Source organism: Taeniopygia guttata, chromosome 1A, assembly GCF_048771995.1.
Source record: "Taeniopygia guttata chromosome 1A, bTaeGut7.mat, whole genome shotgun sequence".
NCBI lineage: Eukaryota > Metazoa > Chordata > Aves > Passeriformes > Estrildidae > Taeniopygia > Taeniopygia guttata.
Window position 1 is genome coordinate 57,910,015 of NC_133025.1, and position 27,602 is coordinate 57,937,616.

General features: G+C 35.8%; 1 protein-coding gene across 2 annotated transcripts in view; it reads left to right on the top strand.

Moving 5' to 3' along the window:
* KDM7A (lysine demethylase 7A) overlaps nt 1-27,602 on the top strand; it is a 60,206-nt gene that overhangs the window by 23,493 nt on the left and 9,111 nt on the right. For both annotated transcript variants that reach the window (XM_030263332.4, XM_030263333.4), the window contains exons 2-14: nt 2,579-2,664; nt 8,592-8,709; nt 9,536-9,696; nt 11,355-11,496; nt 11,756-11,942; nt 12,806-12,968; nt 15,909-15,996; nt 16,734-16,840; nt 19,506-19,597; nt 22,737-22,826; nt 23,709-23,918; nt 24,512-24,636; nt 25,141-25,298. In XM_030263332.4, the coding sequence (XP_030119192.3) occupies nt 2,579-2,664; nt 8,592-8,709; nt 9,536-9,696; nt 11,355-11,496; nt 11,756-11,942; nt 12,806-12,968; nt 15,909-15,996; nt 16,734-16,840; nt 19,506-19,597; nt 22,737-22,826; nt 23,709-23,918; nt 24,512-24,636; nt 25,141-25,298 (1,727 nt within the window). The remainder of the gene's footprint in view (nt 1-2,578; nt 2,665-8,591; nt 8,710-9,535; nt 9,697-11,354; nt 11,497-11,755; nt 11,943-12,805; nt 12,969-15,908; nt 15,997-16,733; nt 16,841-19,505; nt 19,598-22,736; nt 22,827-23,708; nt 23,919-24,511; nt 24,637-25,140; nt 25,299-27,602) is intronic.

Consider the following 27,602-nt stretch of genomic DNA (forward strand, 5'->3'; position numbering starts at 1 on the left):
TACTGTAAACTTTCTGTTGTTCCTGAGGATTAGTCTGTGACCTCCCTGTAGGAGATGAGCAATTCAGAAACTAGGTAATATATACTCAAGACACTTCAACCCAAATGGATTGGGTTGATTGCAAGGTGAAGGGTAATAATATTTCATACAGGAAAACATGAGTAGATTGGGAGTGTTGCAGTGTTTGAGTATGTTAATATTTTCCAGGCTCTCTGCTACCTCTTGGTGACCTTGTTTTGATGTGTGAGGTCTGAAGTTGCATTTACCACAGTAATTGATTGCTTGCTAGTAGCCAGGGTGATTAATGTCAGATTCATCTGTGTATGTTGGAGATAGGGATGCAGAGAAGTGACTTGTAATGGTGCTGTGTGTGATTGATGGGCTCTGTGGCATCCTTGGCAATGCTTGTTCTTGCAGGTGCTGGCACCTCATTTGCCCTTTGCTTCAGTCAGGCATCTGCTACTGGATTCACTTCCATGATCTCCAGTTAGTGTTCTGTGTTTCCAGTGCTGAGTTTACAGGATAAATAGTAGACTGAAAATGTTTGCTTCCCTTATTGAATGGCTATTCTGGATATTATAATACCATTCCAGTCTCTGTACACAAAATCGCATGTGCCTTCATGAAAGGTTATGGAGTTAATTGTTAGTACTAAGCCTGAAAATAAAGCAGAAATTCTGTTATCTGTAACATTCAATAAGATACAATAGAATTAAGATTCTTAAACAGAATAGGACAAATAGTTGTCAAAGCTATTTTTACTATATTTTTATGCAATTTTCTTACTGTTAGCAAGATAATCTGATTGGAATGATGACAAATGTATCAGATGAACACCAAGAAAAAGGGAAGGGAATAAATGAAGTGCAAACTTGACAGTTCAACATAAATATATTTAGCTGTTCAGAAATTAGAAATTTAGCTAAAATAATGAGATTCCTAGAGATGTATAAAACCAGCCTTCTGATTTGGGGCTTTTAGAATGTACATTTTAAAACAATTTTCTTATAATGCATAGGATTAAGAGTCATTCATCTATTCTATAAAAAGAGAGAGAACACAAGCAGAAGGAAATGGGACATGCATTTTTAAAGACTGCTTCTGCCTTCTTTTTTGTTTATATGTCAGCTGGATTTTCATCTAACAATGATTCTTATAGCTGTGGTCTTAAAGTGGATGCTAAATATTGCAAGAATTGCGATGAATTATGGCAGCTGAGTTTTGTATTTAGATTTTAAAATAGTATGCATATAAAAAAAGCTTAATTATTTCTGGAATTAATCTGGTATGTAGGGACTGGGGAAGTAGAACTAGGTGAATATTTAGAGGGAACTTGGAATACACTCCCATTGATAGTTACATGGGAGATGCTCTCCAGTTTCAGATTGGATTTGCTCATTGTGCTTTCAGTGCTAGACTATTTCTTGTATTGTTTTGGCAGCATGTACTGACACTTGCTGGAGTGTGTCAGCAGTCTTGGCATAAGGCTGCTGAGGAAAAGACTTTGTGTAGCTGGATCATTTCAAAGCTTCAGTGTATAAGCATTCATTACAATTGATATGAAATGGGTTACGTGACTGGGGTACTGTTCCAGTTCTTGTGTTACTAGAGTGCATTGAGTGTACATACCTAATTTTGGTGTAAATGTTCAGGGTTGTACTCTGTTTTTCTGTATTAAAGTCAGCAGTTTTGTGTCAGTGAACTTTTCAGAGAACGAAGAGCTCTGCCAGGATTTAGACCAGTAAGCAGGGATTACTTGTTTCTTTTTCCTTAAGAACTTCATGCAAAAGCACATGTTCTCCAATTAACCTCTAGCGTTTTAGCTTTTAAGAAAATGTATTCAGTTGACATAAAAATTTTGTTGTTTAGGTGTCAGCAGAGTAGGTGCCTTGTATGACTGTTGTAAAGAAGTAGCTTTTAATCACATTTTGACTGTTTTATCTGGAAAAAAATATGCACTGAGAAAACATTATATCTCTCCAGCACTCTTTAAAATACTTGTTGCTATTTTAAACCGAGTTCTGCTAAGTTATTTGTGTGGTTACTTGTGTTGTTTACAAAGCCAGTTCTATTGTAAAGATTTCAAGAATAACATGAAAGAATTCTTAATTTGTCTTTGGGGGTAGGAGTCAGTTACTTGCTTTTTGCATAGAGAAAAGAAAAAGACAAGGAGAGTATCCAATATATCTTCTATAAATTACAGCACATAAACCTCAGATTTTTTTTTAACTCATAGCTTCTGTGAGGAAAATTGCTTGAATGATTTTGTATGAACTGTCTCATGTAATTAGGATCAAGATTTTGGGGGGTGATGGTGTATATATTATGGATTTTCTAATTTTTAAAGGAATTTGATTCTTGTTTCCTGTTTATGATTTTTTTAATGGCATTCTGTGTTCAATGATAAATGATTACTCAAAATTTATTTGGCAGCCCAGTAGTGGAGATAACCTGGTATCTCATTATAATTTTGTAGAGTAAGCATATTTTAATAAAAATCTAAGATTTAATTATTTTTTAGCTTGAAAAATAAACCCTGTGTGCATTCTCATTAACATGTAAAAAAATATTATTCCAGCTGCGTTGGGGTAGAGGAGCATCATGCTGTTGACATTGATCTATACCATTGTCCCAACTGTGCAATTCTCCATGGACCTTCTCTAAGTAAGTATGGGTTATTCAAATTTAATCTTACATGTTCAGACTGTTTTCTCCTCATGTACAACTGCAAAGGACTGTTCAGAGGAATATTCAAGATGAGTTTGATTATTTAGAAGGTACTGGTTCTACATGACTAAATCTGAGCTGATTAAAAACCTGCAAAACAAACAAACCATCTTGAAACGTTCCCTGATGTGGAGATGCAGATAGAATAAAATATAAGGCATGGCTATAGATTGGAGAAATTAAAGTGCACAGAGGTAGTAGAAAACAATCTGGACTTGGCAGAAAGTGAGAGAATGAAAATTAGGGAATCATCATTAAAAAAAAAAAAAGGGAAAAGATGGTTTCAAGGTTCCTGTATTTTAATTATCAAAGTTCTAATAAATACCTAGGAAGGCAACTTTGAAGAAATGTACAAGTTGGGTGTCTTTCCTTTCTTGATGGTTGTAGGGTATATGCCACAATAGTCAAACACAACTTTTCAACAGTGACAGCAGAACATGAAAGTTCTGTGAATGGTGTTTGTTTGTTCTCTTTTGTTGTTTGTTTTTGATTTTGTTTTCCCTCATTTATGTCCTTGAAAGTTACACGGTTCCAAATCTCAGGTTTCTAATTTATAAACAAGGTTTCACCAGGGTCAAAATGAGTTGCCAGAAGAGTCTGAAACAGAGCAAAAAGACACATCTCTTGGGTTCTACTTTCAGTAGATAAATTTGCTGTAGAGATTTGCAGTGGAAAAATGGAACAGATTTTCTTTTGGTAACCACTGAAAGGATACTGGTTTATCCAACTCCCTAGATTTTCCTCCATGTCTCCCCTTCTCAAATGAAACAGGGTTGTAAAAAATCTAAAAATAAATTTCACTTTTCCAACCGTGAATTAAATTTCTACATTCAGACCTGAAAAGTATTTCTAAGAAATGTGTCTTCACCCTCCTGGGTGGGCATTGAGCCATGGTTATTTGTGTTTTCTAATGCAGGTTTGTTTGTGGATTTTGTTGTCTGTTGTGTTTTTGTTTTGTTTTTATTTTTGATTGTTTTGTTTATTTGGTGTTTTTGTTGTTTATTTGTTTTATTTGTTTTTTTCCTGTTGAAGACACCAGATAATGTTTTATAGTTAATGCTGACTTAAGATTAATATTTTCAAATTTGAATTTCCTTTACATTTAGAAATAAGTTTAAAACCTCACTCAGTGATAGTCTTGTAGAGTATGAACAAAGTGATTAAGCATCAATTGGTGATTTAATTAATACATGTTGCATGATATGTACTTCCCTAATATATGAGTTCATGGTCTGTCAGCTAAAAGGTAAGATAAATACTGGCTTTTGTGCTTGTAGTTTTTAGTACTCCAGTGGTCATTTTTGGTTCAAAATCTGCATGTTTGTCTTATAAATCAGAATACACACAACAGCCATTTTTCCCCTTAACTTCTGTCTCTTTTTTTTTTTTTCTGTGGAATAGAGGGACTAGGAAGAGGAGTAGACAAGAGATCATATGAGACTTTTCAAAATAATAAACTTGTAAATTTGAAACTTCTTTTCTTTATTAGTGAGAACTAGTCTGCTTCACCCTGATGCCTGTAAACTACCTTTCCTGTAATGTAAGTGCTGTCTCATCTGCAGCAATTAGACAGTGCGACAAGAGGGATTTTTGTTTTGGAAGTCTTTTCAAAAAGACAAGAATCTGTGTAAAAAATTATCCTTGTTATTGCATATTGCCTCAAGTGTGTAGATAATCTAGATTTAGTAAAAGCTTCAGATATGTCAGTTACCAGCCCAGACAGAGGTGATATAATTAAATATGTCTTCACATTGAATTTCATTAATTGTTCTCAGCTGTCAGTATCAAATCTATGGTAGTTTGTGGTTTGGGCTCTACTTCCTTCAGTTTTTAAAGAGACTGATAATGTCTCATGACTTCATGTCATGCAGAAAGATTCCAGAGTACTTTAGTCATATGAAATTATATATGTAAGTAAAAAAAAGCATTCTAATTTACACCTTCATGGTCTGAAATGACTTTGCCAAAGAATTTTAAGAGACAAAAATTCAGCTGTTGAAGAGGCAAGTATATCTGTGGTTTCTACAGAATATGTAATCAAATAAGGTAGTGCAAAAAATTTACTTAAAATATACAAGAAACACATACTTTACAGTACAAATAGATGGTTATTTTCATTATCCTACAAAATTATTTGTGTAAAAGTTACAGTAATGAAAAGAAAGCTATGCATAGTTAGATGGAAAGATGAAATTAATAAATAAATTTCTCCATGTATTTAAGAAAAAAAACTTGAAAGAACAATTTTACAAGACCTTTAGCAAGCAGTTGTGTGTATAAAATGCTAAACAGTGAATCCTAGAATCATAAATCATTTAAAAAGAGAAAAATTTAAAAAAATAGTAATATATGGTGGACGGTGTTTTTTAAAAGATTATTTGATTTAGAGTATTCATATTAATTTTGTTAGTTTCAAAGTTTTCTCAGTGATCCTTGAGTCTAAAAATGCTCTATTTGCATGAATGCTATGAGTCAGATGTGTCACCAGCTTGTGGTGTCCCGAGCTTTGAGAAAGCACAATGTTCAGTAAATGCTAATAAGGCTGTAGTTGTCAGGACATGACTTTCTGCATCTGATTATGCCTTCTCAATCCCATAAATACCGTCCAACCAATATATTTTTGTTTGTAGTTTTAATGCCCATGCTTGGTCTGAGCTGAGAATGAGATGTTAGACCAGGCCTTGGCAGGGTATATTCTGTGATTTACTGTCTGCTCCTTAAAATCTTGCAGTCTTCCTGTGCCAACATTTCTCCTGCCTTTTTGGCCACTGGGAATCTCCAGTACCTCTTCCAGGACCTGGGGCCTCATTGTACATGTGTACACCTCTTGATGGTCTCCATTTGAAGTCTAGCAGATGATGATCTCTGTGGGAAACGGTCCAGTAGTGGGAGAAGGCAGGGAAGAGTTATTGGCCCGTTGTTTTGAGTGTAGGAGGGATGTAATATAAAAAGGAAAAGTAATCTTTCCATTTAATTTTCATGTAAACTTCCAGCACACTCTTCTTATTCTCACCCTCCCTGCAACTGTCTTGTGTAGTTCTTAGTGTTGTCACAGCAGGTTTTGCCTCAGTTTTTATAAGCACCAAGGGGAACACTGGCATCTTCCTTAATTTGAGTATTAGTATCCATTCAGATAAAATGAGGTTTTTTGCAATTATTTTTGTAATATCTTAAGGGGTTAAAAAACTCTAAAATGAAGGGATGTGTAAGCAGAGGAAGTTTTCATTACTGTTTCCTCTTCTTTAGTGTTCCCTTATGAAAGGATGATGTACATTGCCAAGGACAAGCAAAATAATGGTTTTATTTTCTAATTTGTAAGTGTTGGAAAGAGACTTTAAAAAGTGTATCTGTGCTATAAAGTCTCTTAAGCAGCTGTATCGTCTTACAAATTAAATGAGCTGTTGTAACAGCAGTGAATTTATGGGAAACTACTCTGTTGAAAATTAGTATTAGCCACTAATTTCTTGCATTATTATTTATGACTGAGAAAATAGCTTTGAAAACTTAATAAACCTGTCTTCATTATTTATGAAGTTTTATAGTATTTGGATAGTTGGCTCATTAAGCAGCACTGGTTTTCAGGTTTGCAAAGATCTATAAATGTCAGTTTATTCTCTTAAAAATTGTGTAAAGGGTCCATGTTGTCATGTCTGTGGGAAACAGCACACCAATAGGAATTATTCCCTCTTATGTGTAATGGCTGTAAATGTCCATTGTTCCTGTATAACCAACTGTTTTATCTGGAGAAGCGGCAATTTTTTTTTTCTTCTTTAGAAACTATTTTCCCGTTCCTCATACATCCTCAGCTTCCTATTACAGTGAGCTGTGTTTTCAATATTGCTAGTGCTTTTTTTATATTTTGGGTGGATCATTGGTTAGGTAAATTTAAGAATGAGCTCTTCCATTAAGTTAAAATTTGTATTAATGCAGTGGTTTTGCTGGATGTTGTATTTCGGGCTGTTTGGCAGACAGCTGTAAAACACTATTTGTGTTGACAAATAACATCAGCTTTTTCCTCTTCTGAGTTTCCTCAGCATATGCAACTAAATTTCTGTTTAATATTAGTAGTTAAATTATAGATCTGGTGTCAGTAAATCTTCTTGGGGCAGTTTTCCAGTAGCAGCTGTCTAGCTATGGAGCAAAGTTTGGCTTTTTTAGTAAAAACTGAAATGCAGCCTTAAAATTATGAGGCCCTTAGTGTGTTTCTTAGTTTAGTAAGTGATAAAGGTAAGATTTGCAGCACTCTTGGAGTTTATTTCCCAAATGGTGAGATGGTGGTCCCTTTTGCAGAGTAACCTCTTGATGATTAAATAGGGCTTTTCAGCCTGTCGGGAGTTTGAGGATGAGAAATAGAGGTTTGTTTGTATAGGGGGGAAGTGCTCCAAAGAGCAGTTTACTAGCAAACAGATGATACAACCAAGGGCTTCCGTTCTAGGCTGTAAGCTTGTGTTCTTTATAAATGGAGATGAAAAATGAGTGGTTGAGGAAGCCAAATCAATGAAATATCCATTATGAAATGATTTGTTATAAAATTATGAAAATTTGAAGACAGGCAGTTAAGTTAACCACAATATCATAAGTCACTTTGTCTTCTCCTTCACTCAAGATCAAAAAATTCAAGTGGGGAGACTACATACAACTTACTATGTTTTATAGAACAACTTTCCAATGTGTAAAGGGGGTTTTTAAGAAATAAGATGACTTTTTACTGAGGTCTTTAGTGATAGGACAATGGGTGATGGCTTTAAGCTGAAAGAGAGTAGATTTAGATTAAAGGAGATATTATTTACTGTGAGATTGGTGAAACACTGGCACAGGTTACCCAGAGAAGTGGCGGATGTCGTATCCTGGAAGTGTTCAAGGCCAGGTTGGACGGGGCCTTGAGTAATCTGGGGTAGTGGAAGGTTCATGCCAGAATGTTGCAACTAGATGATCTTTAATGTCCCTTCCACCCCAAACTATCCTATGGTTCTGTGAAAGTGCATACACTTTTTTTACACATACTTTTTTTTTCATTTGGGTATCTGTCATTTGTCATAGGGGAGATCATTGCAACAAGTTTTTATGAAAATGTCTAGTGTTTCAATTTCCTTGGCCCTTTAAATATGATGAGCAGTTAGAAATGTAATTTTGCTACTATTGAACTATCAGTTTCAGATGCACAAAATTGTAATAGAACTTTAAATTATCCTTTGTTTTTTATTAATATGCTATAGCAACGCATTAAAGCTTCAAACTGTTAAGAAGTTGTATGTTTTGGAGTGCAGTGCTTTTGTTACATGTATTGTAAAGGTCACACCTGCCCAAAACAGTTTGCACACAAAACTGTAACTATAACATAAGCGGTAGAAATGGTAGTGAATAGCAGTAAAATTATTAGACTGAGTATGGGCTTGCTTATGGAGTGTAGTAACACAGTGGGATTAAGTCTTGTAACCTTGCGTGAATATGTAAAATGATGTCTCTGGCTATTCAAGAGGTGTCATTCTTTTGTTTGTTTTAAAAAAAAAAAAGTCTGAGCTTTAAGAAATTCAAGTTTGATTGTTAGTTTTGTAGCTGACATTTTGGGTTTGTATGGCTTTCAGGCTGCAGCTGTTTACTTGTGTTAGACTGGATATGGAGTCTTAGCTTGTGTATAGTGTGCACCAAGATTCTCACATAAAAGGAGCTCTAAAAGTACAGAGAGTAACTGTGTCTTGCAGATTTCATTTGTTGGAAATGGGTAGAGTGTCACCTGATTAAAAATACAAGGTTATTAATCACAGTAATGTGATTGAGGCATGTCTGTCTCACTGATGGGATGACTGCTAATCTGAGCCATCTGATTTAACTAATTCCATGTTTAATCCTTCTGAAACTTGTAGTGAAGAAGAGGAGAAACTGGCACAGACATGACTACACAGAGCCAGATGATGGCTCCAAACCAGTGCAGGCTGGAACACGGACCTTTGTTAAACAGCTGCGGGCTCGCTCTTTCCCAAGGTACAGAACCTTCCTTACATATTCTGGTGGGAAAACACAATGAAATGTCATCTGATGTGTCTCTGCTTCACATTGTGAAGGTTGAGGATGGCTTCCTCCCTCTTCAGTATTCTAGCCATGCATCCCTGTTTCAGATGGATACATTTGCCTTTTAATTCAGTAGCTTCCCCTGTTCAGTTTTGCACTGGGGTGGATTGTCTGTTGGGACTGCTGCAGGGTGATCTGAGAGGTTTTGAGTTTTAGGGTGGGTTGTTTTATTTGGTTTTGCTTTTGTTTGTTTGGCTCTTGCTGTCAGAATATTGTCTGTCTATTCCTTTAGTTAGGAGTAGTTCTCAGTTTCATTCCAAGTAACATGGAACATTCACATGAGCTGGTAGTCTTTACTATTCTTGCATGCTTTAGAAGAAAGTGGAGAAACATAATTATACTTTGATCCTGAACTTGATCCTGAACTGAAGCATAATGAGTTACAATTCTTTAGAGCAGGAGGTGGTTGTTATTAGCATAATGTACTTTAATGCCTTCTCTGAGAATTCCTTTCCCCCATCCTTTAAAGTTACTCTCTTCAGTCATACAGAAGGACTGAATTTCCAGGCAATGCATTCCAGTAAAAATTTCTTTGCTTGTTGAGGTTTTCTTGGTCTTTTAGTTAAATGCTTTATAAAACAATACTGTGTTTCTTTTTGATTCAGATGTAGCCATTGCATCTGTCCTCCCCCAAATTGATAAAACTGATAAAACAAGTCTCCCCAGCTGAGACTTGTTTTATATCAGTAGTGCTTGGAGGATGGTTTTCTGCTAATACTCCATCCTTTCTTTCCACCAGTGCTGATGAAGTAATTTTGAAAATGCATGGAAGCCAGTTAACACAGAGATATCTGGAGAAACATGGGTTTGATGTTCCTATTATGGTTCCTAAATTAGATGGTCTGGGGCTCAGACTTCCTCCACCAACTTTCTCTGTTTTAGATGTGGAACGCTATGTAGGTAAGAGTCACTCTGGAGTACTTACTAAAATTATCCTGTCTGTAAATTAAAATAAATATTTGCATGATTGTAAGAGCCTCCAGAATGCTAAATATTTATTCTTAATTCAAGACTAAGAGAGAGTAAAATCAATGCTATGGTTTGGAGTGGTTTTTCTTCCTTTTTTTTTTTTTTAATTTGTGTATCTATTTGGTAGATGTGTGATAGGACTTCAGCCTTATGTCTCAACTTTCAAGCCTGTTAATTTCAGTGCAAGCTATATGTGGAATGCTGAAGTTTTTTCCTGCTACATGTAAACCAAGGATAATGGGAATTGAATTAATCACTCTTATGATTAATAAGTTTAATCACTGGTAAGGCTATGACAAAACTTGATGTTTTGGACTCAGTAAACTGGACTTTCTGAATTAAATCTTCCTGAAAAATTTCCTTCCTGGGCATCCTTTGCCAGGAGAAGCTACCCAAGAAACCACTTCTTTCTTACCAGATCGCTTAGCAGTCTGTAATTGTGCCAGCCTCATGTGTGTGTGCAGTACAGACAGAGGCTGAGCTAAGTGCAGCAGGACATTTCCTGAAACACATGGTACAGCTGAGAGTCTGAATGTGTTCTCATGATCAGCTGAGGTAATGATGTGTGCTGAAAGTAGGTTTTCTGTCCATCAGTATTTTACAGAGGCACCAGAATATGCAGTGTTGTCACAGTTGTGATGATAAATAGTAATGTGGGTTTTGCCTTAAAGATTAATTATCATGGTGATATTTCTGAATCTTTTTTTTTTCTGGATTACTGCCTCGTTGGATTCAGATAGGAACTTAACTGTCTCATCCTGACCTGCCAAGTTTTCCAGTTCAGGGAAAAATTTGGAATGCCACAGATTTACCTTCCTATTTTTGAAATTAAAAGAAGAAAACAGAATAAGTACTGTTGCAGCTGGAATCTATCAAGATGATGCAAACCTACAGTTTTTAAGTGAATATGTTTATATTGTACATCTAGGCATGTTTCCAGCATTCCAAAATTAAGTGTCAAATTTGGCCATTGTGTAACTAAAAGGACGTAAACTAATTGCTGTTACAGTGGTGGTTAGTGGTGTTATAAGGTCTCTTGGCTTGTCTACTTCTCCAAATGTATCACTTCAGAGCACATGGTGTGTAACCCCCCTTTATTGTCATCAGAAATGAAACACACCCATGATTATTCAGTGAAATTACTGTATGCTCGCAAGTTGCACATGTATGTAAGAAAGTGGGAGGGTGTTTGTTCATGCTTGATAGGAAAAGTGAGGAAGAGATCTGTCTGCCTTGAAAACTTTCTCCATGCTGCTCCTGGCAACTGCAGCCATACACCCAATTTTTTTTTTTTTTTTTTTTTAATAGATGCAGCCATTCTATACTACTCTTTCTTTTTGGTTAACCACAGGAAAGAGGATTTATTTTTAGAGTGCTTTCAGTTCTCTCCTTAGCTGATTATAGTAATTAAAGTTAAACCTAATAAAAAGTAGGTTTATATGATCTGTCTCTCTTCCAAGAGAATGATAGTAGCAGAGTTTTTTTTCAGAAATGCTTTGATAAAGACTGAAAAAAGCTAATTTTCTCTTAAATTCCTGAAATGTCTTTTATCTGTGATAGCCTTAAGAAAGTCATCCTGTTTTTCACAGGTGGTGACAAAGTGATAGATGTCATAGATGTAGCAAGACAAGCAGACAGTAAAATGAAGCTCCATAATTACATTAAATACTTCACAAATCCTGACCGACCCAAAGTATTGAATGTGATCAGCCTGGAATTCTCAGACACAAAGTGAGTATTGACTTCTATTCCTTGAATGTAGGAAGTGGTTTTCAATAAGCTGAACAATATGTGTAGGAATATAATGCTTGTAGTGGGAAAGACAATAGGAGGTGTATTTTATGCAGACAGCCAGTGTCATGTAATGTGGGTATAAAACATATTTATTAGTTCATAAGTAATGTCTTTGTAGGAAGCTGTCATTTAAAAAGAGGTGTGCTTACGCCTGCTTATATTAACAGTTCTTTTTTGTTTGTTTGTTTTTTAAAAGGATGTCTGAATTAGTGGAAGTACCAGACATTGCCAGAAAGCTTTCGTGGGTGGAAAATTATTGGCCAGATGATTCTGTCTTCCCTAAGCCTTTTGTTCAGAAGTATTGCTTAATGGGTGTCCAGGACAGCTATACAGATTTTCATATTGATTTTGGAGGAACATCAGTTTGGTACCACGTTCTTTGGGTATGAATGCTTCTTGATTTACAGACTCGCAGAATTATGCTCTGTTGGAAAGAACCCATGAGGATCATCGAGTCCAACTCCTGGCTCTGTTCAGGACATCCTAAGAGTCACCCAATGTGCCTGAGAGCACTGTCTGAACACTTCTTGAGCTCTGTCAGGCTTGGTGCTGTGTCCACTTTGCTGGGGAGCCTGTTCCGATGCCCAGCCACCCCTTGGATGTCAATGACCATGTGAAACAAAAGTTATTCAGTGCGCAGCCTTCTGTTGTGGCATTATCACCCACATGAAATCTTGTGCTTGCAATGCTAAGGGAGGAGCTTTAAAGTGAATTACTGATTTCTGGTGTTGCCTTTTTATGCTTTTATTTTAGCATGCTGTTGGTGACTTGTAGACTGTAATTGGTTGACTGATCACTTCAGGAAACTTTTGGGTGATATAGTGGGGTTTTAGCAGGAAAAAAATAATTGAATTAAAATCTCTGGCATACTCAGTTTTTATTCTCACAAATTTGACCATATTTATGTCATAGAAGAGGCAAAGTTGTTTCAGCCACTTGTTTTCTCCTTTGGTAGGCGTGTGCATATCATGAATTGTTTATAAAAACTGGATTTTTTGTATTCCAGTGAAAAGTTCTGGTTGGTTTGTTTGCTTCCTTTAAATCACAAGACAACACCTTTTTAATATGCTATATCTAAGCTCTTGGTGGATTGCATTTGTGAGACACTGCCTGAACATACTTTAGTGGGAAGATGGAATACTTTATATTTAGGTCAATCTGTTACTTAATTCAGAGTGACTCAGAGGTTGTAGTGTACCTCTAGGAAAACATTAATTTATTTGTTTTTGATATATTTGTTTAATAGGGTGAGAAGATATTCTATTTGATCAAGCCCACTGATGAAAATTTAGCTCTCTATGAGTCCTGGAGTTCATCTGTCACCCAGAGTGAAGTATATTTTGGGGACAAGGTTGACAAGTGTTACAAGTGTGTTGTGAAGCAAGGACACACTTTATTTGTTCCAACAGGTAAGTTTTTACTCTTGGTATTAGGACTTAGCAAGTTTAATTACCAGGAATTATGAAAATCTTAAAATAATTAATTGCATTATCAACATTTGGGATCCTCTAAAATTATGGATAAGAGAGAATAATAAAAAAATTAGAAATTTAGATTTTCAAAACAAGTAATGAGCTTTTAAGATTGTCTGACAGTCATAACGATTATCCGGGAATGAAAGGGCATTTGTTACCCAATTAGAAGGCAACAAATGAAAGTTGATTTTGATTATCAGGGAAGTAGTTCCAATTAATAAAGGGCAGATTGTTCACTATTTGTTAAGTATTCAGACTGAATTCTTACCCTAATTTTATAATACAGATTTCAGTATAGTGTGGCCTACTAAGCCTAATTATTGCAAAAACATCACATAAACTTCTTATGCTGTAGGCTAGAGTATTAAGAATACAGTTTTGGGTGGGGTTTTTGCTTTGCTTTTGTTGTGAGAAATGCCAAAACAATTCAACTTCTTTAATAATAGAATAAAAAACAGAAAAAATCCTTCAAACAAAGCACCTCACCCTACACAAATTCCCAAATACCATAACCTTACAAGTCTTTAATAAATCAAACAATATTTTGTTTGACTGCCAGGTTTTGGTATTTTTGCTTATCCAACCTATTCCTATAAATGCTTTTTAGTATTTTATTATTTTAAGTTTGTATGGGTGCTGTCCTCTCTTGTTCGGGTGGAAAGAAAACTTTAAATACATGGAGCTGGAAAATGGTGTACAATTCTGTTTCTGAAGAAGCCTTGAAGATTATGATCAGTACGTTATTTCATCCTGCACTTTCTAGACAACTTCATTTCTCTCATAGCTCTGTGCCTGTGATGTTCAGTGTTTACTGTTGTAGTTCACAGCTTGTGCAGAATAAGTACTACCTGACGAGGCCCTCTATGTGCTCTTGACATTCCTGAACAGCCAGAGCTTTTAAAACCATGTATTTCCAACAAGAAATAGCATTAATTGTCCATGGATATAAGTTCATACATCTGTGAACAGAGAAAGCAGGATTATAAAAACTGGATTTTTTGTATTCCAGTGAAAAGTTCTGATTGGTTTGTTTGCTTCCTTTAAATCACAAGACAACACCTTTTTAATATGCTATATCTAAGCTCTTGGTGGATTGCATTTGTGAGACACTGCCTGAACATACTTTAGTGGGAAGATGGAATACTTTATATTTAGGTCAATCTGTTACTTAATTCAGAGTGACTCAGAGGTTGTAGTGTACCTCTAGGAAAACATTAATTTATTTGTTTTTGATATATTTGTTTAATATATGAATGAAGAACTTTATTGTGACTCACAGAAAATAGTTACTGCTTTCTAAGTAATCAGCTGAATCTGAGCTATCACTGTAATATGGCCATGAAGAAAAGTATAATCAGATGATAATTTCTCATGTGTACATGTATTTCAATGTGTTTACATATGAAAAGTTACTTTCAAATACACATGTGCATGTATGTGTATACACACATACTTATTCATATACATATGATGGAGTGCAGCAGAAGATCCCGTAAATTAAACTAGGTTTCAGGATAGGTGTTTGAAAAAATGGGGAATTCTGTAAGACTGAGTAAAGATTTTGAAAAATAATCCCTGGTCTCTGGTGAAAATCACTTGCTGTTTCTGCTTGCACTGGTGCTAGTGGATGTCATAATTATTTTATAATCGTGGAAATATGTTCAGAGTAGTTTTCTGATCTAAAATTAGTCTTGCATGTAGGTGAATAACATCTAATGGGAGGCTCTTTAGAGTTACTTAAATGTTATTCAGGATATTCTGTGTGATCTACACAAAGTTTTCATTCCTTATTATGTAGATCTGGATCAAAAGTGCAGCATAAAAATAACAAGAAGGTATGTAAAAAAATTAAAATCTTAAGTTGATGCAGGTATGCCATAAAAGTACTCATTATTAGCTGAATTAGAGCATAGGTTTAATGCTAGCTTGCAATATATAGTTGTTTGTGATTCAGTCTTATCTTTCCTCAAACTGGGAAGTTTCCTGTGTTTGTCCATCTTGTCTACACCTAGTGAAACCATGAAGTAGTGTGCAAATGTCTGGCCAACTCATCTTGTTGTGTCAAAGAGCATCTGTAGGCATGCAAAATCAGAAGAGAGATCTCAACAGAGAAAGTCTCCTTGTAGTTCACTTACATTAAAGCTCCATGGTGTAAATTTCACAAATAACACTTTTTAATCTGGCAGCTCTTGTAATGTATTCTTCTGTGTGCTTAGTTGGAATTATCCTATAGTAATTAGCTAGATCAATAGCAAAACATTGGCCATGCTTTACCATGTTGAATAGTGGATTTCATAAGGACAATATTTCAATTATGTGACAAACTTTATAGCATGTCTAGACTGGGTTTTAAACTGATCATAATTTCACTTGACTTGGAATGACTGTATTTAGAATAATTATGGGACCGCTTCTGAATTCCTATTTGAGAAACTTCAGTATTGCTAAATGATATTATGTTGTGCAAACAACCCAGTTACTGTAAGCAACTTGTAAATACTGAAATACATATAATTTTGTTTTATTTTTATGACTTGATCTTTTGTTCAATATATTTTTCCATTCTTGAGTTGTTTATATTTGTGGATTGGAGTGAAAACTTTTGGAAGTTTTACTTGACAAGTTGGCATTGCATCCTTACCACCCCCTCCCAGAGGGGGTTTTGAAGAGAATTATTTTGGAAACCTACAGTTCCATTAGATTTCTGAAAAACTGTGGTTTACATGTTAGTAAAATTTAGATTACTTGTTTCTAGCACAGAATACAGATCTGTTTGCTTTTTTTCTTCCAGGAACAGCATTTTTACTTACATGCATATTTAAGAACAGTCTTAGAATATATGTATGTATTAAGTTTCACAATCTGTCATTTCAGGCTGGATTCACGCTGTGCTCACATCTCAGGATTGTATGGCTTTTGGAGGAAACTTTTTGCACAACCTCAACATTGGCATGCAGCTCAGGTTAGTCTCAGCTCTTCCTGTACTTGTTCCCCAGTAAGTAGGATATTTTTTTCATAGAGATTTTTCTTCCTGCACTTAACCAGGATCAAATTGGTACAGGCTCTCTCACAGACAATAGTGGCATTTTCAGTTAGAGTGTATCAAGCACGTTCTCTTTTTTTACTTCTGCAAAGTTTGTTTCAAGAGCAAAATGAAGGCTGTGCAAGAATTTAAGTGACTAAAAGGAGGAAAAAACAAAGAAAAATTTCTACTTTGGAGATTAGTATAAGTGAGTAAAACAAAACTAAGCAAGCCCAGGTGTGTGACACTGAGTTGAAATGAGCATCCTCAAGTCAGCATTGCTCTAAGGGCAGCTGTATTTAGTTTTTGTCCAAGATGTGGAGCTGTCTTCTAAACATATTGTTTTTATTTATTACAGTGGAATCCCGATAAAATTCCATCTGTTAAAAGATCACACATTGGGTTTGTATCCTAGTTTTATGAAGTCCAACTTTATTCTTAGAAGTGCCCGCAGTCAAACTTGATAAGGTCAGAGCCTGAATGAGACCAGAGTTCAATCTTGTCTGTGGTCTTGTTGGGGTTTAACTATGTGGTACTTGACTTCTTTTATTTATCATGGCCATGGTTATTTTATTTCATTTTATTTTGGACATTGTGTCAATTTGAATGATTACATAGTTGAATAATGAATTTGATAATTAAAACATTAATGTTTTGTAATATTTGCATTCATTCAGGTGTTATGAAATGGAGAAGAGGCTAAAAACCCCAGATCTCTTCAAATTTCCTTTCTTTGAAGCCATCTGTTGGTTTGTGGCCAAAAACTTACTGGAAACATTAAAAGGTAATGCCTGTTTTATTTTAAGAGATGCACATGTATCTGCTTTTATAATTGTCTGTTAAGTGATAATGGACAATGGCATCTGCTTTTTCTCCCAGGCTTCTTTTATATCATTTAAGATCTCTGAATATCTTTTGATAGCCTTTACTTTAAGCAAATAGTTATATGAAATTATCCCACTAACTTATATCCATGAGTTCCTTCTTGGTGGCTTCACAGCTAAACATAGAAGTTTTTTTTGAACTTCTGCAATTTTCTTTGACCTTTCCAGTCACAGTGCCTGCTGTCCTCTGCTCCTGGTTGTGGAAGGAAAGATGTCTGTGAGGGCTTTTGAAGGAAAGGTGCATCAGTTCCTATGAGCTGTATCAAATCACTTATATCAGTGTTTATCCAAGAAGTATCTCAACAGCCTCCAGTTCTTAAAGAGTTGCTGTTAAGATTCCTCACCCATTCCTTAATTGCTATAATAATACCCATGTATATTTTATCCAAAATTCCTCACCCATTCTTTAATTGCTATAATCATAGCCATGTATATGTTGTGTTTGAGAGAGTGCCTATCTGATTTCACCTTTCTTCCTCAAGTATCTTGCCCTCTGCCTGCTCTGTCTAGTCTTAATAATACAATGCATTTCAAAGGACAAAAGTCAACCTTCAGATGAGGCTGCTTAATTCAATTTCTGTTTTGGAATAGATCTGAATCCCACGTAACTTTTCCTAATGTGGAAACTGTACAGGTTATTGAAGATTATCTCTTCTCCTTAGACCAAATTAAAGCATTGAACAGCCCTTGATTCCTAAAAGAGCATTTAAAGTCTCACAGTGACCCCAGAGCAACTCAGAAATTTTACCAAACAGAACAAACTTGCAGAAAACTTTTCCTTCCAAAAGGAGTATTTTTGTCTTGAAAGCTTGCTTTGGTTTGTCTTATTCATGCATATTTAATGTTTAAAAATTAATCAGAAGCCATAGGAACTGTGTTCCTGCTGGAAAAGCACACGTATGTTTCTGTAAGGTCTAGCTAACTATAAGCTGTCTCTGTTCACCCCACTCTACCCTCACCCCTTTTTATCCCATGACTGCCTGAATGCAGAGGCTAGGAGCTTCTTGTGGCTTGTGTCTTAGGGAAGGGCTTTGAAGCTTATTCTCCTGTTATGTTTAATCTTTGGTTTAGTAGATGTTTTGTCACTGACCAACACTATGGCCTATAAACATAATAAAAAATAAAACCTGATGTTTCCATGGCTAACGTGAAGTTTATATTGGATTTTGGCATCAAGACTCATGAATTAGGTGTTGGCTAGTCAATATCCATTGTTTTATGAATAAAGGATGAGGCCAGCTCAGTTTTGTGGGGTAATGGTGATGTCCAGCTGTTAGCAGTACTTTTTATGAAATTCAGGTCAGTAAGCAAAATCAACAAAGCATGTCTTTCTGCTTCATTTTGTAAAATGGTAACAGGGTCACAAACATTTTGAATCTGACTCTTCTTTGGCAGAAAGTGTTCATGATAAGTATTATTGCATTCACCTAAATATTTTTTTTAATTCTTGGGGTTTCAAAATATGTATGCTGCTGTTCATGTATGCTGTATTCATTAATTTGAGTTACTTTTTGCTTTTTGTTCATGCAATTATTTCTATTGCATCTAGAAAATTCAGCCTGTGGTACTCCATTGTATTCTTAAAATTTTATCAATGGAGTCAGCTAATGGGCAAGAAGGTTGCTGCTGCCAGTACCTGTCATACCCTTTAACAAGTAGGAGGCCTTTGAGAGAAGAGCAGCTGTTTACTCATAGAACCTTACTTTTTCTGCCAGCTTCCTAATACATAATCCATAAGAATGGTGTTTTATTAGTATATTCTTTTAAGGGAATAAAATGAGCCAAATGATTCTAGTGTTGATCCATTTGCTATTGGCAAGTGGAAATATTTGTCAAGAACATGAGGAGAGGTTTTAATCCACTTTTGGCTGTTTATGGAGGATTTCTCTTTTCCCTTCTTTTTTTTTACCCCTATGAAGCAAAAGAGAGAATAAAAAAGAATTGCAATCAGTTGGGAACACCAGCTTCCCTAAGAAGAGAAGCTTCTGAAGCAGAGTGGTTTCCACCCCCTGTCCTTCTGATTTTGGGAGGAAAAATGATGTAAATCATGTGAGGGAGAGCTGTGATAATTGGAAGGGTGACAAAAAATGTTTGGGAAGTGGAAGTATGATAGTGTGAGCCATTTGCATATGTAAGGGGACAAGCAATGCAAATTCTAATTTAGAGTTACGTCCCACATCCTGCTGGTCCCCTTTCACAAAAATATTTCTCAATTAAATGAAAGTGTTTTCTTTCTTCAAATATGTTATTTCTTGTTCTGTATTTTAGATCTGGGTTCTTTTTCCCTAAATGACCTTTAGTATGTTGTAAACTTACCCTAATTCATATAAGAATAAGTTAAAAAAAGAAGGTTTTATGTAGAAGCACTCTAGGGTTGGATTTGTTTTCTTCGTGGTCATTCTTGTTACAGTATGCGCATAAATGTAGGATGCCATGTTTTATTTGCTTGCAAAATTTTTCCTTTACTGTGCTGTTGTACAATGTCAACTTTATTGGATGAATAGTAGGTATCATTTTATTTTCTCTCTTGATGTGTTTCTAAATTGGTTTCTGTATCCTTTTTAGAACTGAGGGAAGATGGTTTCCAGCCTCCAAGCTATTTAGTGCAAGGAGTGAAGGCTTTACTTACTGCTTTAAAATTATGGATGAAAAAAGAAGTACGTATAAGTGATTTTGTTTGCTATTTTGGTGAGCTCTTTTTTCATTTAGAACGAAGTGAACGTCTATGCCCTTTAAAAGTCTAAGATTATTTTTATTTGTTAATGAGTACTGAAAAAGTCTATTGAAAGTATGTACCGCTGATTTGAGGAAGAATCACAATGACAATTTTATATTCCATGATTAGTCACTGAACAATGCTGTGACTTATAAACTTCATAAAAAAATAAAAACTGATGTTTCCATAGCTAGGGTGAAGTTTATATTGGATTTTGGCATCAAGACTCATCAAGACTTACATTCCAATAATCATGATTCCATGATTATTCCAAGTCTATTAGGCTATTTAATGAGCTCAAGTATTATAACTGATTGAAGTAGACTCTTGCTTTACCTCAGGATGGGATAAGAAGGCCAGAGGATAAGGTAATAAGGTGGGGCATTTTTAAGAAATGTGTTTATACAGTCAATTAATCCTACTGTGAGGCAGTGGAGGGATGGAATGCCATGGTATATTTCGTTTTTCATTCATATCAGTGGTGTGGAAAGCACATTTCAGCTACACCTGCTGAAGAGTCAGTTTCGATTCAGATTGAGGAATATTAATTAATTTCAGTTGAATACTCTCCTTGCTCAGCATTGATTGACCCTTGTAAAATCATAAGTATGCCATCAGGGCTGGCTTTGCTGATGCTCTTTTCTCCAGGAAAGCTTGTTTGTTTTGGCACAGAGCTGGGTCTGGTCTATCTCTATGTGTTTTTTCATGTGCCTATGCTAATAAGCCCTCTTGGAACCAGTGCTCCTGGGAAGTGCTGTTCACTGACATGCAGTTTGATTCTGACTGAGGATATTAATTCTAGTTTGTTGCTGCCTGTGATATTGCCTTGTTGCATGCCAGACTTGAGCTGGCTCTTTGAGATCTCTCTGCTCTTTCTGCCCACAAATTCTACTTGTAGGAGAACTTACTATGCAACATGTATGTATGATATTATGTATGATAATTGCACAATGCTGCATCCAACAGTATGAGCAACATGGAAGAGAACATGAGGTGCAAATGTAGAAGTGTTTTTTATGTGTGGAATGTGCTGGGGTCCAGCCTGTGTAACATTACTGATCCCAGATGAAACTCTGCTGGCCCTCTGAGTTGGTTCTCCAGTGTCTCTTGGTCTCTGCTGCTCTGGATGAAGGCTTGTTAGCAAGCAGTGTTGCAGTGTTCCCAAGATGTTGGGCTTAAACTGTTGAACCACATGTAAATCCAAGCCATCTCTGCATCTGTGGCATGGATAATAACCAAGCCAAGTGATCAGGCTACTGAACTGAGATCAAACATAGCCTATATAAATCCTTATTTTGATTTGAAATTGGATTAGCATTCCTTTTTTCTAGATTGCTGTAGTGTAGTATTGTAGCATTTGTGTACTGTCTAGTAGGTCATTAAGTATTGTGATTCATGTGGATTGTGATACATACTCTACTTCTCTGTGGAAGAAAAATCAATTGCACTTGCTGCATTCTGAATGCTTAATAATGAGACCTTTGAGTATTCCTAAACCACTGGATGAGCAGACACACCCATTGTGAGGGAAGTGCAGAGCATCAGAGATTTAGCCAGTGTTGCCTGCTGTCCACCAGTTGTCATGTTTCATACCTTGCATCCATCTGTTCTGGCTACTGCCTCATCCTTGAGCCAGTTCTGCTATGATAGGTTTGGAGCTGAAGGCAGGTGAGGACAGGAGGAGCTTTGTGCATTGCAGTTTGATCTGTTCATGCTGAGGATTTCAGACAGTTCCTGAAAAATGGCAAATACATGCTCCTCAAATGAGAACCCCTCTCACGAGCTTTCACATTTGTGTAATGGGGTATGTCTTTCAACAGAGGTGAATTCATAATTCATAGGTGAATTATCTTAGAGGATTCTTTTGTGCCATTTTCTAGAGAATTTCAAACTCATCTCTTTTTGAGACAGTGAAGTAGGAAGGATTGAATGGTCCTAAAATGACCAATAACTTGATGGAAAAATTGTACAGTTTAGTGACAGAGCTGCTGTTTTCTCCAGGGTGAATGTGTAGAGGTGTGATACATTCAAAGAATGAACAGTGGTAAATAATAGCAGCTGATTTAATCTTCCCTGTAGAATTAGGGGCACTGAAATGAATAATCATACCATGATTATATGTTGGTGTTGAGCTTTTTTGGGAGGGGAAGAAAGCATTTGTTTTAATGATTGAGAGGAAGTCAGGTTCAATGAAATGCACATACAGTATTGAATTGCTTCTAGCGATAATTTTGCTGCTGAATCTTATTTTTGAAATGTGGGTAGCTGAAAGTGTTTGGGATGTTTTTCATTTAAGTAGTTGATGACAGGAATTCATGTCTCTCATTCTAGCCTGTGTGTTAAGTGATGTTTTATCTGTTTAATTCTAACTAAAAGTGTTCTAAATGGACATTTAAACTGCATACAAAATATTTTTTGCTGGATCTAACTATAGAATGTTTGGACTTTTGTTGTGTGTGTATATATATGAAATCTGTCTCTTGATATGGTTTCAGAGGATTAAAGGGAACATAAACTCTTATGACTTCCTACATTTTTTATAATGAATAGGGTTTTTTTCTGAGTTGCATTTTCCAACCTGCTAGATTTTAAATAAGCTAAGCATAATTTTTAAGAATTGGATGTCAGGAAGATGTCTAAAAATTTGCATCTTGGTTGCTCTTTATTATTCTTGAGATTAAATTTTGTCAGGGTGAAATTCCCTTAGTCTTAAGGTGTTTTTAAAGTCATGACTCTAATAAATGTTGGAAGTATTGCTCTGTACTGACCATGGTAAAGGGAAAAAGGGTGATTACTGTTCTGAGGGTAAAAAAAATCAAGTGGTTGTCACTATGGCTTTGTATTACCTCTTCTTTGGAATCTTGGAGACAATGAGGGACATCTGCTGACTACTAAAGCTTGGACTGGAACCTACTGCCTGTGTATATCAGTCCTGGTAATTTGTGGTCATTATTACAGAAATGAATCTGGTTTTTCTTTTATTTTTTTTCCCCTTGTTTTGTTTATTTCACATTATTTCTGTTTTTATCTGGAAAAAAACCCCAAAACTTAAGTATCTTTTCTTCTCCCTTTGTATATAGCTTGTAACAGAACATGCCTTTGAAATTCCAGACAACATTAGGCCTGGGCATCTCATCAAAGAGCTCTCTAAAGTGATTCGTTCTGTAGAGGTAAGAACAGACGCAACCCTACGTAGGTCTTCAGAAAATAAATCTTTGAATCAGGGAACTCCATCATAGTTATGCTTCTGATTGACCTTTTCATTTATTTACCATTCATTTAACAATAGAATATCAAGAGGAAATCTGTTTGGAATACTAAGTTATGGGTATTTCAGATAAAGAAAATGGATAATGGGTGCTTTATGTATTTTTTGTTGAATTTTATTTTTTAATGGTGAAATTACTTGTAGTTTATTATTTCTAAATTGTAGTCACTTATATCTACTTAAAATAATTATTATTACTGTGTTGTTAAAGACTTGAATTTGATATTCTGTGCATATTCCATTCTTCTATCTACTTAGTTAGTTCTGGTCCAGTTGTCATCTCTTGCTCACTCATTTGTTTCGTGGCTGTGTGTTACAAGTGAGTGTGGGAGGGTTTCCCTTCCCCCCCCCTTTTTTTTTTTTTTTTTTTTTTTGTTGTTGTTGTTGTTGTTGTTGCTTTCCCATACCAGTGTTTTGCTCCTTTATTCTTCAGTGGTTATTGATTCTTGAAAAATTCTCACATTTCCATGTGAAGAGATGGATGGGTCTGAGGGGGTGTGATCTGTTGTGTACAATACATGTCTACCCTGTGCTGCCTTCGTGAATAAAACCATATGTTCTGGTGGCACTACTCTTGTGGAATAGCATAAAAGCCTTAAATGAGAAAGAGGTGCAGTAGAACTAAACTTTGTACATCAAATCCAAATGAAATGTGTAGTTACTTCTCCAAAAGGTCTAACAATTTTCATACCTAATTTACCTTTAATTAGATGAATAAGAAGTAGTACTTAAATATGTGGATTTATTCCTCTGAGACTATTCTGAAAAGTGCTTTTAATTACAGGAGGAAAACAGCAAATTAGTTAAAACTCAGGGAATTCTTGGTGTGTCTCCAACTTCACGATCTTCACATGAAACAGCTTCCCCTCACCACTCCAGACGAAGGGTGAGGAAGCTGCGAGACCATGCTACCAAAACTCCTTCTAATCTGGACATCCTGGAACTCCACACTAGGGAGGTACTGAAAAGGCTGGAGATGTCACCGTGGGAAGAGGCAAGTATTGAGTTATGCGCAAGGAAAAACAAAATCAGAGTAGTTTTATAATCTCTGTTGAAAAGAAAATGGTTTTAAGATGTGTAAGAATACAGACTAGATCTCTTTGTCATATGCGATACGGATTGGTTCCGAGTATATGTCAAATGTAAATTGCTTTGAGCTAAGGAAGTTCTGCTTAAGGCAAGTTTCTTTCTGTTATTGATATCTTGCTGTCCTTTAAATCAGTTCTGAGATATTACTATCAGGGAGCACATACCCAATCCAGGAGTTGCTGTAGCAGTTCCAAGCCCAGCTTCTGGCTTGCTTAAGTCTATTGGTATTTCTCCAAAGGAAACATAAAAGGAGTATTATAGGAAAGTTGTATTTGTTTCAAGTGCTTCAGGAGAGTATAGATGATTCAAGAAAGGAGAAGATGCAGTCATCTCCTGAAGTGCTTTGCATCCAAACGTGTTTTGTCTGAGCTTTTTTTCAGTTAATTATCCAGGTGGTAACCATCCTAGTAGTGAATTTAATCTTTTATAGAGTGCAGAAAAAACCAATTGAGTTCATAGGAAGAAAAAAAATAAGCAAAATTGCTTTTACTTCTTTAGGATATCACAAGCTCAAAACTGAACGGGAGGTTTAACAAGCCCTTTCAGCCCTCTTCTACAGTACCTGAATGGAGAACAAAAGACAATGATCTTCGCCTTCTGCTGTCAAATGGAAGAATAATTAGGTATTAAGGATTGCTTGTGGATACTTTTTCCTGGTCATTATGGTCTGGAGTATGCTAATTGTTAATATTTCTGTTTGTAGAGCTCATAAGTTCTTACCAGTAAGAGTCTGGTTAGGAATACAGAAGGAATGTCTGTGTCTGCTGTCCCCTAGTGGAGCCACAGTTAGGGAATGAAGAGGCTTTGTATGGTCCTTTGTTACAGCATTTCATTCACTTGCACAGGGGTCTGTACTGAAGGGAATGCTTCAAAGTAGAAAAAGTTGTTTTGTATCCATATGTAAGAGTGCTTCTCATTTAAAGTACTCTGGTGTTAAACTTTGGATCTTTATAGAAATTACAGTTGTATAGGAAGTAAATGGGAATATCTACAATTCAGAATGAAAAGATGAGCATAAGAGAATATTACTGTTATATCTTAAGAGTGTGTTGTAAATAATGAAAGGAAAACAGTTGCTTCATGTTTTTAAGAGTAAAAACTGACTTCTTTTCTTTTCTTGTGAGAAGAGATGAGAGACGTCCATTTACAGATCGAAGTCTTTACACAGCAGACAGTGAAGATGAAGATGACAGGACAAGGTCAAAAAACACAGCTGTAAAGGTAGAAGACCAGCCCTCAGGATTTGAAGCAGAAGGGAATGCAGATGCCCAGAAGCCACTGAACAGTAAGATTGTCTCCAAGTCCTATCAGTTGAAAATTTTGATGGTCTCAGTGAGGGTCTAACTACATTTTGTAATATTTCAGTCTAACTAAGTATAAAGAGGCTAAAGAAATAAATCGGAGCAGTAGCATTAGGAATTAGACAAAACATTTAGTAAATATTACCTGTCTACTGAAGAAGCTAACAAGATAGAGATGAAAAGTAAAACCCACCTTTTTATATAAGTGCTGTCTTGAATGCTATGGAGAGCATTTTTCACAGTGGAGATTTAATTACTGTTCTGGATGAGTATTTGTTACTCTAGATCTGCTTCATAATGTAAGAATGCTGATTGGATTTTGGTTTTAAAAGCAAAATATACCTCATTGTGAAAAGCTCATCACATCATTTCACTGTAGAGAATGAAAGATCATAATATGTAGCTAATTTTAAACCTGCCTTATGTTTTGCCTTTCCTGTTGAATTTTGCAATTTCATTGTTGATCGTGCAATTTTGTCTATTTTACTAATAAATTTTATTTATTCCATACAAGAGAAAAGGCATAATTTAACATTAGTAAAATCTTACACATTCAACCTTTGTGGTCTGCAAAGTTAGGAAAGAACTTAGGCTATCTGTAGAACACTTTCCAGTGCTTTAAACCACCCTTCACTGGGAACTAATCTCTAGTGGTCTTTTGGTAGTCTCAAACCCTCCTGCCAAGTGTTCAACAGTGATGATCACTGAATGGATAAGTGTATTCGTAAAGTATCAATATTGAATGCCTGTTGCCAATAACTATTTTTAATAGCTCTTTACCTGTGTGCAGATAGAATTAGTCCTTGACAAAGCTGTTCAGCTTCCTGCTTAATTATAAGTCACATTCAGTCACTGTAGAGCTTAAAAATGCTTGGAAGGTGTCTATTATGAAACTGAAGTCAACACTTAAAAGATGATAAGGCTCCTCTGGAGACTTCCAGGTCCCTGAGTTTCCTGCACAACAGACCGTAATATTTGACTCTGCTGTCAGCCTGAATAAAATATTTAATTATTTTCATTAACAAGGCAAACTACAATCCCTGTTGACTGCGCTTCTATATGTCGCAGAGGACAGTATTAAAAAGCCTGCACATGAGAGAAGTCACTCTTGGATATTCTTAAAACAGGGCAAACAGCTTGTTGCGTGAAGGCTTACTGTAGTGGTTTTCCACTTCCAAAATTAAACTTAAGTAAATCAAACTAAATTTTTCACTTGAGTCAAAGATTAAATCATACAGGGAAATGGTAACTTTTCTTCAAAAGTATAGCTCTTGAAACAGGATGAATATGACAGTGAGTATCCAAATATATTAAATGTATTTAGATCTAGAAGTGAACATTGAGATTGTTCTTCCAACTTGAGCACTCCTGATATTTTTAATTTAATATTGAGTGTCTTCAGACTTCCCTGAGTGTGTGTTACGTGTGATTATTTTACCTTAACTGAGACTCTAGAGAGAGAGGGGAAAGGCATTGTCTGCAGAGAATTCCAGAAGAGGAACTACCTGTTCCTAGAACAGCTGCCAACTTTGATTGTTCTTTCTGGGATTGAAGCCAAGAGGAATGTTCACAGACAGATGCTTTTAAACAGATCAAGCTCTGTCTACCTTTGTGTGTCATGCCGAAGATCCTGGTTTTAAATGGTGACCCAGTGTTAGCAGAGGGACAAAGATCAAGTGCTGCCCTTAATTGAGCAAGATACTTTGTGTGGGTGGTTTGGGAAGGGAAGGTGGTTTGAGATTTTTCTTAATTCACAGTGTCTTAGATAATGCCTATTCTCATTCACCCAATTTCAGGAATATTCCTCCTTGTCTCTGGAGGCATGCAGAATAATATATTTTCTTGGAAAAGATAGTAGTGCAAAGGAAAGTTCTTTTGATCTCTAAAATTATGTTTTCTGTATTGTTCATACTGTTGCTTATCTTAGAATCTTATTTGCCTTTTTGAAATGAGCCAAAAGCAAGAGTTATCATCAAAAATCCCTTGGGTTGTTTTGAGCTGCAGTAATTAAAAACATTAATTTATCATTATATGATGAGCATTACTTTATATAGCTTAATTTCCTGTACAGCAGTGTTGCTCATTTAATTTGCCTGAGTATTCCTCATGGTTCTTTCTAATACTATCTTTAGTTAGTCTTCTCTAGCTTTTGGTCCCTTCTGTTCAATTTACTCACTTTCTGATGACAAGTCTTATCTTGGCTTTCTTCTGACTCTGAAGGTAATTATCACTGTGCAGTGTTTAGTAATCAGTAATATCCCTTCAAATATATTTGATGCCTAATTGTG